The 16,578-nt window shown below is 43.3% G+C and overlaps 4 protein-coding genes across 4 annotated transcripts; 3 read left to right on the forward strand and 1 right to left on the reverse strand.

The window, feature by feature from the left end:
- Window positions 1-3,463: 3,463 nt before the first annotated feature.
- Window positions 3,464-7,182, forward strand: LOC132459750 (betaine--homocysteine S-methyltransferase 1-like). The gene is made up of 8 exons (XM_060054492.1): window positions 3,464-3,610; window positions 4,000-4,132; window positions 4,348-4,460; window positions 4,570-4,761; window positions 5,423-5,570; window positions 5,769-5,951; window positions 6,329-6,557; window positions 6,793-7,182. Exons 1-8 carry the CDS (start codon window positions 3,593-3,595, stop codon window positions 6,977-6,979), a joined length of 1,203 nt encoding a protein of 400 aa, XP_059910475.1. The 5' UTR covers window positions 3,464-3,592; the 3' UTR covers window positions 6,980-7,182.
- A 301-nt stretch (window positions 7,183-7,483) lies between these two features.
- On the forward strand, window positions 7,484-10,744 carry LOC132459751 (betaine--homocysteine S-methyltransferase 1). The gene is made up of 8 exons (XM_060054493.1): window positions 7,484-7,644; window positions 8,156-8,288; window positions 8,458-8,570; window positions 8,956-9,147; window positions 9,277-9,424; window positions 9,573-9,755; window positions 9,940-10,168; window positions 10,269-10,744. Exons 1-8 carry the CDS (start codon window positions 7,624-7,626, stop codon window positions 10,444-10,446), a joined length of 1,197 nt encoding a protein of 398 aa, XP_059910476.1. The 5' UTR covers window positions 7,484-7,623; the 3' UTR covers window positions 10,447-10,744.
- Window positions 10,745-11,168: 424 nt separating this feature from the next.
- mrps36 (mitochondrial ribosomal protein S36) lies at window positions 11,169-14,104 on the forward strand. The gene is made up of 6 exons (XM_060054495.1): window positions 11,169-11,234; window positions 11,398-11,465; window positions 11,776-11,861; window positions 12,471-12,534; window positions 12,727-12,932; window positions 13,507-14,104. The coding sequence occupies exons 3-6, from the start codon at window positions 11,808-11,810 to the stop codon at window positions 13,522-13,524; spliced, it is 342 nt and encodes a 113-aa protein (XP_059910478.1). The 5' UTR covers window positions 11,169-11,234; window positions 11,398-11,465; window positions 11,776-11,807; the 3' UTR covers window positions 13,525-14,104.
- A 102-nt stretch (window positions 14,105-14,206) lies between these two features.
- Window positions 14,207-16,479, reverse strand: pdxp (pyridoxal (pyridoxine, vitamin B6) phosphatase). Its single transcript, XM_060054494.1, has 2 exons — window positions 15,691-16,479; window positions 14,207-15,290 (listed from the first exon to the last, which is right to left on the reverse strand). The coding sequence occupies exons 1-2, from the start codon at window positions 16,286-16,288 to the stop codon at window positions 14,956-14,958; spliced, it is 933 nt and encodes a 310-aa protein (XP_059910477.1). The 5' UTR covers window positions 16,289-16,479; the 3' UTR covers window positions 14,207-14,955.
- Between the last annotated feature and the right edge of the window lie 99 nt (window positions 16,480-16,578).

The raw sequence follows: 16,578 nt of genomic DNA on the forward strand, positions 1-16,578 counted from the left end.
TCAACGCACACACACACACACACACACACACACTCACACAGACAAACAGGCACTCATACGCACACATGCGCACACATATGCACAAAAACACACACACACACACACACGTGCACCGTACAGCCAAACATACGCACGCTCATGCACAAACATGAGCGCCCACACATGCACACATGCACTTGCATTTACTGATAAACACACACACAGGCACACATATAGGCACAGACACACACACACATGCATACATAGGCACACACACACACACACACACACACACACACACACACACACACACACACACACACACACACACACACACACACACACACACACACACACACAGATACACACACACACACACACACACACACACACACACACACACACACACACACACACACACACACACACACACACACACACACACACATATTGGATGTGTAACACATGCACATACACAGAGACATAAACAGCTAATCTTTCTGTTGAAGGAGGGAGGCAATTTGTAAGTCTGAGAAGGTTTCTTGTTATCAAAGGATTTTCACATTCTTTGAATCATGGCAGCTGCATGTGTGTTTCTGTGTGTCGAAAAAGGAAAACACAGTCAACTTATATTGCAGGACAACATGTGTTGACCTATACCACCAATAGCCTTCTTGGTACCCATCTGATCTCACGCATCCTTCATTGTGAGTATATATTGGTGTCAGGGTGATCCGTATTTGGGCATGACTCAAGCTTACAGAAATGGCCATGTTGACCCCTCGACCACTGACACTAACCTCACCCACCTGTGGCTGGTTTATTGTTTGATCATGCTGCCTTTGTTTTTCTCTACGTAGCCTATATATATATATTCAACTCATTATATTGCTGCTCTGTACTCTACTGTATACTGCATTTTTACTCTTTTTAATTATCACTATCAGTTTTTTATCAGTATTTGATCTTGTTTCTGTCTTGTTCAGTTTATTTTGTTGTTTTCAAAAAGCCTCCTGTGGACAGGTGTTGTAAACTAGCATTTATGCTAATACACTGTAAACAATGCATCTGGTTCGTCCAATGACATTGTCATGGCCATGTCCAAATAAAATCTACTATACTATACCCCTCACCTCCCTAGGTCCTGATGAGGCAACAGGGAGGCCTGCTGCAGACTTGTTCAGGCTCACGTTCATTGAATCACATTTATTTAATGCATTTCAATTTAATTTAATTCAAATACAAATTCAAATTTGATTTGTTTGAATGGTAAAAAGTTACAGTGAATTCCAAACATGTGAGTCCGAAAACATACAGGACAACAAACGAGGGCATGGTTAAAGCAGTGTCAAGTATCCAAGTCCGGTCGAAAATGTAGGTCAGGGGTCCACTGGGTGGTTAAAGCAGTAAACATAACTCAATTACCTAAATTAAGTACTAGTGATGAGTCAATGGGAGTTTGTACTTATGCCTCGCGGGAAAGAGTTGCAATGGTGATGTTGAGTTTGTGTTCTGTTCAACCATTGTCCAATATGGGGCAATGTGTAACAATATTGAAGGTGTGGAAAACCAAGTTTGGATTCACTATATGCAAGGACCTCAACATTCCCAGCTGTTGAATGTTTAGTTATGTAGTGGGTTTCGGTTTCAGGAGCCCATAAAATAAGCATCTTTATGCAAATAGAACATTGTTTTAAACCAATAAGATATCAATTTGATATCAATAAGTCTGTGCATTGCTGCATTTGTCGAGGGAAGCAGTGCATATTTATGATGATGCTATTGGAAGAAGATTGCCAAGTTCTTTAATGTTTTCCATTTACCCACACAATAATATCATGCAAATAGAAGGAAAAAATATAATACATACATGAATAAATACATGCAGTATATATAGTCGTGGAAAACCGAAAAAAACAAGTAGCCCAATAAAACATGTGGTGCATGAGCTGCTGGAGTGAGATCGGGAGACAATAGTTTCATTCATAGCAAGATCAGCACAGCTGTAGTACAAACATACACACAAACACAAACACCCACACCCACACACACACACTGACAGACGCCCACTTTCACTCCCATTTACATTCATACTGAGGCCATAAAGAAACAGCTGGGTAAGTGTGTTGGCCAGTTGCTGTCCGTCTGGCTGCTCTAGATTTACAAAATGTCCAGAATCACAATACACAGCATACACACATGCATTACACACTCACACCCATACAGCCCCCGGCATTACACACACACACACACACACACACACACACACACACACACACACACACACACACACACACACACACACACACACACACACACACACACACACACACACACACACACACACACACACACACACACACACACACACTCATTCCAACATAGTCTTCTTGTTCTTTTTCAGCTATCTTAGATCATCAGGTGAGCCGTTGAACATCATGAAATTACTGTTGCAAAAATAGCAACAGTAAGAAGGACAAATCAACTCATTCCATGTTTGGGAACATTATGCTATTTCTGGTTGATTATTGGATCATGCTTCTTATAATTAAAAAATAAACTGTAGAAGAGAAATGATACATTTCTACATACCATCAATGCATCTGCATCCTATGGTTGGACTATAGATTTTTTAAAAATGTTTTTGGGCAGTTTCTTTCTCTTCCTGAACTTTGCCTGTGTTGATAAAGTGCCGAGGTTTGCCAACAACATTCTCCTTTGAACTGGATTCTTCCAGTACTGGCAGCATTACCACCACCACTGCCTCACTGAAGGTCACCAAACTTGTGATTATGTCCGTCTTTGTTTAAGTTTACTTATTGACACTCATCTGTGTGCATTGTTTAATTTAGTTTAGTTTTTGACTCCTGTTAAACACACGGAGGCCAAATGGGAATAGTTTAACACCACAAAGAGGCTTATAAACCTGAGAACCATCTGTTTGAGTGTATGTGTGTGTGTGTGTGTGTGTGTGTGTGTGTGTGTGTGTGTGTGTGTGTGTGTGTGTGTGTGTGTGTGTGTGTGTGTGTGTGTGTGTGTGTGTGTGTGTGTGTGTGTGTGTGTGTGTGTGTGTGTGTGTGTGTGTGTGTATGTGTGTGTGTGTGTGTTTGTGTGCTAACCTCTGTCAAAAGTTTTTGTCAACATAGTATATAATCTGTGCCTCTGACAGAAGAAGTAAAAATAATAACCAATAATTTGCTACACCACAATTCCCCTGCAACTAATTCAACTGCAGTCAGCACCAAATAATCAGACATTATCAACATTAAGCCTCAGAAATCTGAAGTCAGGTCTACAGTAAGTCGAATTTATTTATTCTACAACTTCAAATAATTATACTCTTAAATTCTGTAACTAATCTCTGTGATTCTTATTTAATTTTTGACATTCCCCATGATCGCCAATCAAGCTGCCCCCTCATAACTCGCTGACCCGTTGAGCAACGTCCAACCAAACCGCGGGTCAATCATTGACGGAAGGGGCCTGGCACGGGGACGTCACCCCTCTACTATAAGAGGGGACCAGTGGACCATGTTCTCTACTCGCTGGGTCACCAAACACGGTTGTGCTGCTACCAAGTGCTTGGCACTGTAACTGAGGCTGAGAAAGAGACATGGCACCAGGCAAGAAGGTAAGTCATCTGCACCATCGATGGAGAAGAGCACTGTCAGGGAAAAGTGTGTGCATGCATTTCTCGGGGGTAGGTTTGTGTGTGTGTGTGTGTGTGTTTGTGTGTGAACCATTGGTGTGTGCTTTAAGATGGGGTCGCGGTATTGATGTAGCCTCCCTCCCAGTCACCAACTAGGTCTCACCATATCCAACCTCAAATGGCATCTTCAAATGTTACAATAATCTGTAGCAATCTTTATACACTAATATCTATTACATTAATCATATACGCCTCACTCATCTGCACACTTCTAATATTTTACTTATGCCGTACCACCTTGTTCTGGGGCAATTGTGTGTTTGTGACCAGAGAAAGTGACTGTGTCTCTGTGTGTCTGTGCCTGCCCACAGGGGATCCTGGAGCGTCTGAACGCTGGAGAGGTGGTGATTGGCGATGGAGGCTTTGTCTTCGCTCTGGAGAAGAGGGGCTACGTCAAGGCTGGCCCCTGGACTCCTGAGGCTGCCCACACACACCCTGAGTCTGGTAAGAAATACACACATACATGCAGGCACATATTCACACAGGTAATTCCCAAACCACAGATGCACATGAAAGCAAGATGCACACACACACACACACACACGGTCACACACGTGCAGGAGAGACACTGCCATTGATCCCATGAGACACAGCTCTACACATATAGCATTGTGTTGTTTCATTCTTAACATGCCACCTGTATGCTCACACACACACAGTCCGCCAACTGCACAGGGAGTTCCTGAGGGCAGGATCAAACGTCATGCAGACCTTCACCTTCTACGCCAGTGATGACAAACTGGAGAACAGGGGTCAGGCCCTGAAGATCACTGTGAGAACAAAAGATAGAGAAATAAATGGCTTATTTCAAGATCAATTATTATGATTGGCATAGGTCAATGCCATCATCAATGACCTCTGGACCTCTGTCCTTCTCCCAGGGTGCACAGGTGAACGAGGCTGCCTGCGACCTTGCCAGAGAGGTGGCCAATGAGGGAGATGCCCTGGTGGCGGGCGGAGTCTCCCAGACCCCCTCCTACCTTAGTTGCAAGAGCGAGACTGAAGTCAAGGCGATCTTCAAGAAACAGCTGGATGTCTTCATGAAGAAGAATGTGGACTTCATGATTGCCGAGGTATAGGAGCACAGAGAGAGTTACATAGTATATCATTATTGTGCATATTAGAAGCTACAATATGTAAGATTTGCGATTTCAAGCTAGCTCGTCTCAATTTTGAAGTAGAGTACTCAAGTTTGATGGATAGAGTGCTCCATTCTGAGATCTTTATTCAGAAGAAACACTGTGTTCCTCAGAGTGCTCCATTCTGAAAACGTTATCCTGAGAGACACTGTTCCTCAGAGTGCTCCATTCTGAGGACGTTATTCTGAAAGACGCTGTTCCTCAGAGTGCTCCATTCTGAGGTCTTCATTCTGTGGGACACTGTGTCCTCACTTTGTTTCTCAGAGTGCTCCATTCTGAGGAACATTTATTTTCCTCATAGTGTAGACAGGAACAGAACACTCTGTTCCCCACTCCTCCATTCTCCCTACTCCAAAACCCACCCTGCCTCAAAAAGTGATGCTCTCAAAAAAAAAAGAAAAGATTTCTATATGTTTGCTGCAGAGTCAGAGTACACCTGAATCCATGCAGCCTTTAAGTTGGCGTCTACATGACAGAATGTGTTTTAGACTCTAGAGCACATGTCAATGTTTTTATTCTCCACATATTATCATTTTAAAAGTTCAGCCAAATTACAATGAGAAAACTGATCGTGTTGTGGTGGCCCGCCTTGCAGTACTTTGAGCATGTGGAGGAGGCTGAGTGGGCCGTCCAGGTGCTGAAGGCCAGCGGCAAGCCGGTGGCTGCCAACATGTGCATCGGACCCGAGGGAGACATGCACGGCGTCTCCACAGGAGAGTGTGCCGTGAGGCTGGTCAAGGCCGGTGTGTACATCCCTCATCCATTGTGTTTTGGCTCACTGGTTGTGTGAACACTCATAAAGCTGTATCAATCTGAACGGCAGGAGAAATGAACTCGGTTTACATTGAGGTTGAACTCTGCACATTTCATTGCACAAGTCTCCCCTAAATCTATTTCCTTTTCTATTCACTTCCTTAAACCGATGTCTCCTGTATTTTCAGGGGCCCAGATTGTGGGAGTCAACTGCCACTTTGACCCCATGACCTGTGTGAAGGCTGTGAAGATGATGAAGGACGCCGTGGAGAAGGCTGGTCTTAAGGCCCACTACATGGTGCAGCCTTTGGCCTTCCACACCCCTGACTGCAACTGCCAAGGATTCATCGATCTGCCAGAGTTCCCCTTCGGTAGAGTACATTACTACACCACAATCATCAATAACAAATCCGACTTTTTGAAATCCAAATAGACTGTCGGTCCAAAACAGGCAATTCACTTTCTCTTGTGTCATTTTTGTTTCGACCAATGATGTTGTTGTAGGTGGGAATCTGTAAGCAACCAATCGGCAGCCGTTATAAACTGTCAATAATATAGATATATCTGTTAAGAATTTAAACCTGCACTGTTTAGTCTTGCCACTTTAGGAACACAATTAAAACACACGTAAGATCTCTTCTGAAAACATCATCCAATCGCGCAAATTAGTTTTCTCCTTTGACCCAGAAGTTCTGCTACAACAGAGTAGGACTGCTGGATCTGGGTTTGACTTTTCGTCTACTTATAGGACTGGAGCCCAGGATCCTGACCCGTTGGGACATGCATGCATACGCCAGGGAGGCCTACAACGTGGGCATCCGCTACATCGGGGGCTGCTGCGGCTTCGAGCCCTACCACATCAGGGCCGTGGCGGAGGAGCTGGCCACCGAGAGGGGCATCCTGCCCGCCGCCTCAGAGAAACACGGCCTCTGGGGCGCCGGCCTGGAGATGCACACCAAACCGTGGGTCAGAGCCAGGTGGGTTTCGCCTAAAAGATCATCCAACGCAGACACTCAGAGGAGCAAGGAGAACCACAGCTTGAAAGCGGCTCATTATATTGTGTTGAGCACAGGAGATGTAACGATGCACCGTGGTTCATGATACTGTATTTTACTGTGTATGTCTTTGCAAAAGATATGTGCAAAAGATGAAAGGGTCATGTGAACATCACATTGGGGACTCACCGTCTGCGGTACATCTGTGTCTACCCAGGGCCCGTCGGGATTACTGGGAGCAGCTCAAGCCTGCGTCAGGACGTCCCCTGTGCCCGTCCATGTCCACGCCAGAGGGATGGGGCGTCACCAAGGGGCATGCAGACCTCCTGCAGCACAAGGAGGCCACCAGCAGCCAGGAGATGAAGCACGTGGTGGAGCTGCAGAAGAAGGCCAAATCCACGTGAGGAGGGCCGAGCAGCAGAGGGGAAACAAAAACAAAAACAAGAACAAGAAGAATCTCGTCTCTAATCTGTGAAATTAATAGAGGCAAGAGAAGCTGGACGAAGCAGGGAAAGGGAAGCTCTACTCCGTTTCAATTATGGACCAAAGCACTTGTAACAGCCAGCAACACTGTGAATTACCAAGAAATAAACTGAATTTAATAATGCTTTGTATTGCAGTGTGTTTAATGTGACGTTATTGTTATTTGTGATGCACTCCATAACAGCCACCCATAATTCAGTATTGATTGCATAATATGATCATAATATTTTAAAAGGCAGATAGGGTTGTGTAGCAAATGCAGGTAACATAATTAAAATAACTTTATAAGAGCTTTAATATGTTTTCTCAGTGCCAGTAATTAAAGAAAATCTGTTAAAAACAGGGTTGCAGATAAACTAACCTATACCCAGAAAAAGCCTAAGAAAAATAACTTACAATGCCCCCATTCAACAAGAACCGGGAGGGTAATGAACATGAGGTTGTGCAACTTGCATCTTGCCAATCAGAAGTGTGTTGTCCGACCCCTCCCCTAGCACACTTGGATATATAGGCCGTCTGACTGAACCCAAATACACTTCAGCCACAGTTGTCGGGGTTTGGAAGGATGGCACCCTCAGGAAAAAAGGTATGTGTATGGTCTGCACATTTCAGCCCGTTAACAGCCTGTTGGGTTACTTTTTTAAGCATCAAGCTCGATACGAAAAAAAATTGAATGTCATTTATCTTTATTTGATGTATCGATTTTGTTTTGATCTCTGATAAATGTCGTCTAGCACAGCAAAAGGCAGACGTTTCTCTGCAGGATCGTTTGTTGTCTTCAGAATTAACATTTACTTTGATGATGAATCCATCGTTATCAAACTTAGTCCGTCTGCGTAAGTCCAATGCATCATTAGGAGCAGCTGTTTTCAAACAGCATGACAATCTGCTGACTCTGTTTTAGACACTCAAATGTGTTTCCCAAACACCATACTTTTTTAATTTTTCAAAATAATCTTGACCTAAAATTGCAGTAGCTTATTTGCACAGCACGTGGCATACTTCATGCGCGCGTTGCCGCCGACTTATAAGCGGACTTGGCTTGCAACATGCACTCTCCAAGAAAAACCGCAATGTAACTGGTATTATCATTTCAGGGTATCTTGGAGCGCCTTGCCGCTGGCGAGGTCGTAATTGGAGATGGTGGTTTTGTGTTCGCCCTGGAGAAGAGGGGCTACGTCAAGGCAGGACCATGGACCCCTGAAGCCGCTGCAGAGCACCCAGAAGCAGGTAGGGAGGACAATAACAAAAATGATACAAATGTATATATTCAATTACTAGATAAACTTCAGGGTTGACATTTTTATGTTTCCATGTTATGTTCCAATGAATTCCGTGACAATAGATCATCTGCACTGCAGTCAGAAAGACATTTGTCTATTTATTTGTTTTTCTTCAGTGCGACAGCTGCACAGGGAGTTCCTGAGGGCTGGGGCCAACGTTATGCAGACATTCACCTTCTACGCCAGTGATGACAAACTGGAGAACAGGGGCAACCAGCTTGGCTTCACAGTAGGTTGCTGGAAGGAACAATTAAAACAATATTGTGGATCGAAATGCATTTAGATCCCAATTGTATAGGACCTGACTTTTGCACTACAAATCAACCGTGGCTGGTACCAATACCACTTGATCTCTTTACTTTTCTTTTACTTATTTCTGTTACTTATTTGTTTTTACTTATTTGTTTTTACTTATTTTTAAATATCTATATACTTTATAATGTATTTTTGCTGCTATGTGTGTGTTGAGGTACCAAGCATAAGAATTGTACTCATGTGTACAATAAGAAAACAATTCAGATTCAGACCTGGTTTACTGTGTCAGTCATGTGTATCCTACTAGTAGCGTCGTCGTTGGCTCAAGCTGTTTCCTCTTTCCTGAATTATGTTTCCAGGGAGCCCAAATCAACGAGGCGGCGTGTGACTTGGCTCGCGAGGTGGCCAATGAGGGTGACGGTCTGGTGGCCGGCGGTGTCTGCCAGACTCCCTCTTATCTGAGTTGCAAGAGTGAAACTGAGGTGAAGGCCATCTTCAAGAAGCAGCTGGACGTGTTTGTTAAGAAAGACGTGGACTTCCTGATCGCTGAGGTACAGCAAATGCATCCCATCCTAGAACCTGTTTTTTGCTGGTTGTTGGTGGTCTTTAAGACCCATTGCAGATGAGCTGGGTTGGCGGCTGGTCTGTGTTTTGCTAACTTATCTATCTCCTGCCTGCAGTACTTTGAGCATGTTGAAGAGGCGGAGTGGGCTGTACAGACTCTGAAGGAGACAGGGAAGCCGGTGGCCGCCTCCATGTGCATCGGACCGGACGGGGACATGCACGGGGTCACCCCCGGTGACTGTGCCGTCAGGCTGGTGAAGGCTGGTGGGTCAAACCTCTCACACAATAAGGCCTGTAGACATGAACAACTCTCTGCAAGGAGGGCCTTTCTATTTTGCACTAAGAGACAGTGAAAACAGGAGGGGTCTGACTGTATCCCAAGGTTAAAGTTGAACTATCTCTGGCCCTCCAGGTGCCGAGATTGTGGGAATCAACTGCCACTTTGACCCCATGACCTGTGTGAAGACTGTGAAGATGATGAAGGATGCCGTGGAGAAGGCTGGTCTTAAGGCCCACTACATGGTGCAGCCTTTGGCCTTCCACACCCCTGACTGCAGCTGCCAGGGATTCATCGATCTGCCAGAGTTCCCCTTCGGTTAGCTTTCCATATGTTTCAATATTTCCACAACACAAACTTGTTCTATTATAATATGGTTATACTGGTTATGTATGACACAGGCATGCATGGGCTGGTATTAAACTTGCTGCAGGTCGCTCTCTACTGGAGCCTTCACCACATTACCCAGGGGCAGGGACATGATCTGGTTTGTGTAATATAGGACTGGAGCCCAGGATCCTGACCCGTTGGGACATGCACCAGTACGCCAGGGAGGCCTACAACGTGGGCATCCGCTTCATCGGGGGCTGCTGCGGCTTCGAGCCCTACCACATCAGGGCCGTGGCGGAGGAGCTGGCCACCGAGAGGGGATGCCTGCCCGCTGCCTCAGAGAAACACGGCCTCTGGGGCGCCGGCCTGGAGATGCACACCAAACCATGGGTCAGAGCCAGGTGAGAAGAATATGTGCCCTCAGAACTTTTATAACGCAAAGATGAATGCACACAGATGGGATTTGTAGCTGATGTGTGACCCCATTTTATTTTTCTCAAGGGCTCGTCGTGACTACTGGGAGGGCCTGAAGCCAGCGTCCGGACGGCCCCTGTGCCCCTCTATGGCCACCCCTGACAGCTGGGGCGTCACCAAGGGCCACGCCGACCTCATGCAGCAGAAGGAGGCCACTACCCAGGAGCAGCTCAAGCCCCTGTTCGAGAAGGCCAAGACCCATTAAGCTGTTCAGTTACCAGTCTGAACTGTCTTACCAGGGGCCTGTTGTGAATCTGATCTGTTTACAGTTTTGTACGTACAGCAGACCGTACATCTGTAACGTCATCCTATTTGGGTAATGCAGCACTTGTCTCATTCCCATTTACAAGGGCAAGTTCCTAAACTGTTAGAAAAAAACGAAAAATATATAAATAAGCTGCGCTGATGTTAAAGCAATTCCATATGCATACTGCATTTCCAATTTGGAACTAGCCCATGTAGCTTCTGGACCATTTGCTGTAATAAAATACACTTTTGTGAAATTTGCGTTTCTCTGATTTCTTGGCCATTGGAACGGAGTGAAAATTGCCACTACTGCTTTAAATTATGCCTCCCTCCCTATTTAAGAATACTTCACAATTATTAAATTGGTTTCAAACCTGGAGATTATAAACAATCGAATGACTTATGAATGAATCTTGCTTCCATACAAATTCGTTCTTATCTTGATGCAGTTGTTAATTGCTCAGTAATTAATAACTGAGTGAAGAAAACAACTGTATCAAGATAAGCACGGATTTGTATTTATCAATATTCACTGTAGATTTACATTGGTATTTAGGTTATATCGTATATTACATTGGGATATAGGGGGCAATTAAATTGGTTATCTTAGGTATTTCAGACAAATTGTTTTATGTTCTGTAGTCTCGCACATTCTCACTGGGATCATGTGATCTGCTAGACGCAGCGTCCATTGGACCACGTGACCGGGTGGAATTGTATCTCTGGGTATAATCAATGGATGGCAACGTAAGCGCCTTTTATAGTTACTAGCTTGTGGTTGTCTTATATCGGCTATTCATTTATGAATATTGTCCGTAATTAACGGTTGTGAACACAATTTTGATGCAGTACGACAAGCGGGATCTATTCTATTCATCCACTATCCAGTAAGGCTACACCCTGTTAATAGGATGTCCTGAGCAGATACTGACCGACCTCCAGGTCACGACATTGTCGAATAAAGACATTTTAAGCAAGGTAAATATGTTTAATGTTAAACCTCGAAATGTCATACGGATGAGGCTTTTGTATGATATTCGCTAGCGTCTCTTATTAGTGTGTTTCGACCATAGACTATAGGTTGCAATTTGGAAGCATTATTTCACATTGTGAATATTTCCAATGCCGTTACAAACGTGCCAATGAAAATAACAAGACTACAAACAGTTTACACATCAAGTTTAAAAAAGGACGCAGTAAAGAAAAGGTAGCCATAATCTGTGAAGGTGTCGGTCAGGAGTCATCACGCTTCTCTGCTGCCCTCTTGTGGTGTTTGTGGCCCTTGCAGCGATCTACCCGGAATTAAAGGACGAGGTCATCATGGGTAGCAAAGTCAGCTCCAAAATGGCAGCTCCTGCCGCCCGTGTAATTCAGGTATGGCTCGTTAATGGCTCTCATACTCGTCCTATTTCATAATATGTGCTGTTTGTAGTCGATCGATTTAAGGACATGTTTTTCAAACGTCATCAGAACCAATTGTCTTGTGATTTACTTGTTATAATATGAATAAAAGGTACCGGAATCGATGGAGGTATCGGAATGGCCAACCCTTGCCCGTGTCCTTGTTGATCTGTATGCATGTTATGCCAACTAATTTTGTGTTGTTGAAGATACAAGACGCTTAATTTGGTTAGGCTAAGGCTGAAGTAGAAAGTCAATGTCAAATTAAATGTCTATGCCAGATAATGCTAAATGTATCATTGACTGTCATCGTTGAAGATCGATATTGTTAGGCTAATGTCATGGAAACCGTTATCGACAACTTTTCAAGTTGTTTACCAAGTTTTCAGACTCGATTGACGGGAACCAGTTGTTGTAGCCTATATTTGATTCACATATTCTATTAAGTATGTTTCCTCTATTGACGCAAATTATGTACCAAACGAACCAGTCCTGTGTATCGTCCTATTCACCAACCTATGCCTTCCGATAAAATATGTGTTGTGCTATAATGTCTGCTGTAATTTGTCATTTGTTTTTCAGGCTATCAGGCCCCGTGCCCCTCTGATAAAGTTTCCTGACCGGCTAGGCGTGGCAAAGCCTAATGGTAAGTTGGTGTATTTTTGTAATTGTCCTGATGTAGAGTGTTTGTACTATGCTTATAGTTGCATCATTATTTATCTGTATTGTATATGTTGCATTAATATATTTTTGAAAGTTCATGTCTTTCATATCGAGCACAGACAAGACCCCAGCCATTTATTGTGCTAAAAATGCCTCTCTGCCCTTTTGTTCGCAGCCTCTGAAGCAATACAAGTATTGGCAGTGAACATGGCACAACAGAGCCCTCCCAATTCCATGTCGGTAGGGACAACGCCTCCCTACCGACCTGCGGCCCCTTTCACTAGGCTTCCTGGATCCCCAGACACCCTGACCTCTATCAAGCTGGTACCCCAGCGGTATCGTAGGAGACCCATGGTGGTGGAGGAGATGGAGTACATCCAGGTCAGCCCCTCTCCGTCTGTGCTTGATGAGTGCAACTTTTCTGCCTCCAAAGGGCATATGTTACTGTTTTTAAATAACGGTAGAGTTGTATTTGTATCCATGTTTGTGCAAAGATCCATGGAGCCCCACTTTAATTAGAAAGCTGAAAGCCACGCTTCTTGTGGTTTACCATCTTGTGAGGATAAAGCCACAAGATTAGTTATTAAATGATTAGTAAGGCCACTAAACATTTATAAAGACACTAAATAAGTTCTACCTCTGTGTGGAATAGTCACGAAAGGTCTGCGACATGTCACAGGTTTATCACAAACAGATCTCCAGCAAGAGGGGTCAAACAATCCCTCTTCCTACTTCAAGTTTCTACAGTTTTGTAATTGTAATTGACAAAATGCTTGCAATGGCGTGAACACCCCCTGCTCCCTCCATTTGCTATTTGACACTGAAGTATAATTCACCCCTTCATGCGTGGAATATGCTATGTGTCATCTGGGGAACTAAAGCTATTTGTAATTTGTGTATTTAACAAAACCTCTCGTGAATTCTGCTTTCTAACTTTCTTTTTGAATTTCCACAGCGTGGTGGGCCGGAGTGAACTATGGCACAGTGCGAACATTAAATAGACCTTATCTGCAGAAATCAGCTCTTCTTTTCAACATTATTCTACATCACAAGGACACCTTCTGCCACAATGCATCACAGACATAATGCAGAATAATGTATGAGATGATTCATGTTGAAAATGTACATATTAAATGTGTTTCTTAAACATTGTATAGACTTTATGCTTGTCTTGTGTCTAAATTGTACAGGAGATTAAATTCCCATCATGTTCTCCCAGACACAGTCAGGCATTCTATCATTTATTTTTACTCTTGGACCAATAGCTGGAGAAATTGCACTCCATTGTTTTCCAATTACAGTATAAGGCAATCAATAAGGCCTGTTTTACCCTTCTGAAGCCAATAGCTAGATACAATGTAAAGGCTGGAGTACATTTAAGACAAAAAGGGTTAACAGATTTTTAAGCTGTTGGTTAGTTCCATTGCAATTATCTGTCCAGAGTATTATTGTTGAGTGTTTCTGCAGGGATTGGGGCTAAGGAAGAAAGCAAATATACTGGGAATGCATTTACATTAAATGCTGATTTTGAATGATTAAAATATTTAAGTTTATCTTGGATTTATTCATTGGATTTTTTTCTGTGTATTTTACTCTACAATATTTGGGACATTTATCACTTTTTTTAATTTCTTCTGCAAGATGAGGGACAAACATTTGTGACACAGGATATTTATTGTGCTAGTTGAGCTAAGACATGAACAAAGGCTATTACAACTGGCAAGTCTGTCCTGTGTCTTCTTAGAAAGTAATGAACTGATTCATAACCCATGTTAATATTGGCACAAGAATTAACAAAAGTTGAGACATGCACATGTCAGATTACAACCGTACAATAGCCAGACCAAATCTTTATCATCTTGCGGCGCGTAGTTTTGAATAAGGAAAAATACTATTCTAAAACAAATTAAAAAGAAAATTCCACATCCATAAGTATGTTGCTTTTCCTTTAGGGCCATCACAGTTCAAAAACAATACAGGCAGATATGTGCCCTCACAAAACAGTTCATATTACACACAACCCATGATCCAGTTTGAACCAGTGAGCGCACTCAAAGGAACACTAACTAAGATATTATAAAGCCACAACTTGGCACAACAGCCGTCAATGCTGAGGTATTGGGAACAATAGGACTGTCTTGGAACTGCAGCATATACTATTCTTGCTGTAATGAATTCACAAAAAAAATCTGTGCCTATGTACATACGATTGTAAAATAACACCACTGTTACAGTTCTTTACATACCAATCATAATTTTATGTAATCAGTGCAGTGTCACCAGCTAACCATTTGATTCAGACCCCCCCCCCTGGCCCCTTCAGAACACAGGATCATATTGCAATGAATTAGATCACAACATCCACCGTCCTTACAGTGTAGAAGACCTCCATGCATTCAGTCAGTCAGTCTAGTTCCTCGAAAGCAGGTAAGAAGTCTGCAATGGTGTCGACCACATAGTCTGGCACAAAGCACTGCTCGTTGGACTGTTCACTTCTGCTGTATTCTTCAGCTTCCTCCATTTGAGAGATGCCGGTAAGGGTGAGCATAGTCTCCAGACCACAGTTAGAGCCAAACAGCATGTCTGTCTCCAGGCGGTCCCCAACCATCAGGCATTGGGCCGGGTCCACACCTGTGAATTGACTGGAAATGCACTCGAACATGAAACGGCTGGGCTTGCCAATGATTGTAGCCTTTCGCCCGGTGGCAACTTCAAGTGCTGCAGTGAGGCATCCAGATCCTGTGGTTGGAAGAAAGGGGGACAATTAAAGTTTCCTCATGTTTTTCATTTCACCATATTTGGAGGAAGTGTCTCAGTCATAAAATCTCATAAAATAATAGTGGTACCAACTACTTCTTGGCCAAATTATGGAATAACCACAGAACCAATTGTTATTATTCTAATTATATATATATATATATATATATATATATATATATATATATAAAAGCAATATTAAAGCAGCAAGATGACGGCTTGGAATTTGTGCGGCAGCATTTGAACCATCCTCTTTACCACTTGTCATTTAACAGATGCTTTTATTCAAAGCAACTTGCAGTGAATGATTTTAGATACATGTCTTTAAAGAGCAGGGAGGTGGGTAAGGCCTCTTGCTCTGTCTATGAATACGTTTGTATACCTGGTAATATTCTTCCATCTTTCAATGGGTGCCAAGGGTCATTGTCTGTGGCAAGAAACAAACAGTCTGGATCTTTCAAGAAGCACGATGCTTTGGCTAATTTCAGAAAAGTGAATTGATCATCATGACCAACTAACACCGCTTTGACATCAGTGGGTAAGGCGCAGTTGTAAATGGTGGCGTCTGGTTCGTCGACCTCCTCTAGGTAGGGAACGTTTGCCTCTCTCAACTCGTTCCGGATTCCTTCGCATCCGATGACAAACACCTTGCCCTGGACCTTGGCCACGTCTCTCAAGTAGATCGCAGAGCAGTAGGACGAGCTGAATATCTGTTCTTGGTTCACGTTAGTGAAGCCCAGTCGGCAGAACTTGTGAACGTAATTCTCGCGCGGCCTAGTAGAATTATTTGTTACGAAAAACACACCTTTGCCCTGTTTAATCAACGTATTTACCACATTTGGAGCTCCCGTTATCGCTTTTTCACCATGCCAAATTACTCCATCACAATCGAAAAGGAAAAAATCCTTTGCCTCAAGTAAATGTCTTATCTGAGAGCCTCGAATTTTCCGACATCCTTTTAAACCAATGGCACCATCCATTCCAAATGCTGTGCGAGCTTGTATGTTACAACACTAAAATTAGTAATCCAGTTGCATTTTCTAGACAGGACAAAGCAGGATAGATAATGATATATTTCTTAAAGAAAAATCGCAGTCGCGTCTAAACAGGCTACATAAACATTGACATGTAACCACGCCCCTCTTGTTGTTTCTGACCAATCAAATGGCAGCATGCCAACCAATAACAAATGACTTTATAGCACTCACCAACCATTCAGCTGGCTCGTAACAATAACGTTAGGAATTAAACTGTCATGGTTGGGTCACTA

This window comes from Gadus macrocephalus, chromosome 6 (genome assembly GCF_031168955.1).
Source record: "Gadus macrocephalus chromosome 6, ASM3116895v1".
NCBI classification, from domain to species: Eukaryota; Metazoa; Chordata; class Actinopteri; order Gadiformes; family Gadidae; genus Gadus; species Gadus macrocephalus.